At 61.9% G+C, this 2,464-nt stretch overlaps 1 protein-coding gene across 1 annotated transcript in view; it reads left to right on the plus strand.

Moving 5' to 3' along the window:
* GUCY2D (guanylate cyclase 2D, membrane (retina-specific)) overlaps window positions 1-2,464 on the plus strand; it is a gene marked incomplete at its 5' end in the record, with an annotated part of 14,582 nt that overhangs the window by 9,273 nt on the left and 2,845 nt on the right. Inside the window, 5 exons of the mRNA XM_015562525.1 lie at window positions 1-74; window positions 687-835; window positions 1,380-1,543; window positions 1,634-1,826; window positions 2,071-2,379. Coding sequence (XP_015418011.1) covers window positions 1-74; window positions 687-835; window positions 1,380-1,543; window positions 1,634-1,826; window positions 2,071-2,379 — 889 coding nt within the window. The remainder of the gene's footprint in view (window positions 75-686; window positions 836-1,379; window positions 1,544-1,633; window positions 1,827-2,070; window positions 2,380-2,464) is intronic.

A 2,464-nucleotide genomic window follows, 5' to 3' on the forward strand; every position in this document is an offset into this window, starting at 1 on the left:
CGGCGTGGGCATCATCATGCAGGAGGTGGTGTGCCGCAGCGCCCCCTACGCCATGCTGGCGCTGACACCCGCGGGTACGGCCGCCCCTCGCGTGGCGTTTGGGCTAGAAGGGCCTCCTGCTCCTAGACAGAGCCTGGCCAGACCCGGTCTCGCTCTTTCCCCGAAAGCCCAGTGCTGAGACGTCATGATGGAGGCCTCCCTTCAAGCTGGGGGCTGAAGGGGCCACGCAGTAGAGAGCCCAGCCTCAGGACAGGCAGGGGCGGCTCTTAGGCGCCAGACTTCAGTGGCTTCCTCCGGCCTGATCCTGGGCTCCAAACTGCTCCCCAACGGATGGAACCAGCTCCTCTCTGGTTCTTAGGGGGCCTACGGAGGCGGCAGGGTCGGGGGGAAGATGGGAAGAGAGCAGTTGAACATGATGCAAATCCATGTTATTTATTATCTATAGGACGCAGCAAGCTACTCGATCATCCTAGCCCTCACTTCTTATGTGTAATAAATGGTAGTCTGTCACCTTACTGCCCCCTGCCCCTCGGGGTTCAGGGTTCCCTTGTTGCATCTAGCAACTCCCTTCCCCACTTACCAAGGCTCTGATTTAAAGGACCCCCTTCCAGGCCCCCCATCTTGAGCTTCCACGATCAGGCTTCTGTTCTGTTGCACCCCCTCTCACGGTCCCCTCATGCCTCCAGAGGTCGTGCAGAGGGTGCGGAACCCCCCTCCGCTGTGCCGGCCCTTGGTTTCCGTGGACCAGGCTCCCATGGAGTGCATCCAGCTGATGACACAGTGCTGGGCAGAGCAACCGGACCATCGGCCCTCCATGGACCGCACCTTCAGCCTGGTTAGGGGCTGGGGTTGGGCAAGGGCTGGGCTGGCCGCCTGTCAGCAACATGGGGAGATGCAGGAAGACAGGCTGGCAGGACCTCCGACCGCCCAGGCTCTTCCTAAGGGGCTCCCTGAGGACTGGGCTTTAGGTGGGGCAGAGTTGGGGGGGGGGGCTGTAGAGACCTTTGGAGCCTGAGATGGAGCTGTGGGTGGGAGAAATATTTGATTCAACTCAATATTTATTGATAACTAAATGTGGCAGAAAGACCCTGGGCCTGGGAATTGGCGATGTGGGAGGAGCCCTCCTCGCTGAGGATGGATTGGTTTCAGTGCTCTGTCAATTACTAGCTGAGACCAGCTGACCTTATGGGACCTCATTTCCTGTGGCCTACTAATAATGTGTGAGACACAGCGCCCGGCATCCCGGGTGTGGGAGGGGCTTGATGGGTTGAAGATGAATGAATGGGTGAGAGAGAGAGAGTCAGGGATAACACAGCCCCATGAGAGGGCCAGGGCAGCCAAGGTCCTCAGCAGCCCCACCAGCTTCCTCCTCCCACTAGTTCAAGAGCATCAACAAGGGCCGGAAGACCAACATTATCGACTCGATGCTGCGGATGCTGGAGCAGTACTCCAGCAACCTGGAGGACCTGATCCGGGAGCGCACGGAGGAGCTGGAGCTGGAAAAGCAGAAGACAGAGCGGCTCCTCACGCAGATGCTGCCTCCGTGGGTCCCGGGGGGAAGGGTGGGCAGGGCAGCCGCAATCCAGCCAGACTGGGGCGGCCTCCAGGTAACCGCACCGCCGGCCACCCCTAGGTCTGTGGCTGAAGCTCTGAAGATGGGGACCCCTGTGGAGCCCGAGTATTTCGAGGAGGTGACACTGTACTTTAGCGACATCGTGGGCTTCACCACCATCTCCGCCATGAGTGAGCCCATCGAAGTAGTGGACCTGCTCAACGACCTCTACACGCTCTTTGATGCCATCATCGGCTCCCACGATGTCTACAAGGTGGAGTGTGCAGGGGACAGGCCCTTCCTCAGGGTCGCCGGCTTCCGGCCCAGCCCTTCCCGCTCAGCCCCCGGGCCACCAGCCCAGTCCTCCTTCCCAGACCCCCTCTCCTGCCGGTCCCCAGCTCAGTCCCCCAGCTCGAAGGATCCCCAGTGTCTCTGCGCTTAAACCCAGTGTAGGCCTCCGGACAAGGGACAATCACTTGGGGGGTGCTCAGTACTGAAATCCTGCATCTCCCCCTCAGGTGGAGACCATTGGGGACGCCTACATGGTGGCCTCCGGGCTGCCCCAGCGGAACGGGCAGCGGCACGCGGCAGAGATCGCCAACATGGCCCTGGACATCCTCAGCGCCGTGGGCTCCTTCCACATGCGCCACATGCCCGCGGTGCCCGTGCGCATCCGCATCGGCCTGCACTCGGGTGAGCCCGCCGCCCGCGCTGGGAGCTCCCCCTCCGCCCGGCTCCGGATTCCGGGACAGGAGCGGGGCGGGCGCTTGCCGGGGAGCTACCTTTGCGTGCAGGCGCTCCGGTGCAATGAGGGGAGCTGTAGCTATTAGGGTACGCTTGAGAGTATTTCCTTGGGGCAGCCGGTGGAGATTATGGGGTGCTAAACTCCCCCTAGGCCCCCGGCGCCACCCA

Source organism: Myotis davidii, unplaced genomic scaffold (assembly GCF_000327345.1).
Source record: "Myotis davidii unplaced genomic scaffold, ASM32734v1 scaffold37, whole genome shotgun sequence".
In the NCBI taxonomy this organism is placed as follows: Eukaryota; Metazoa; Chordata; class Mammalia; order Chiroptera; family Vespertilionidae; genus Myotis; species Myotis davidii.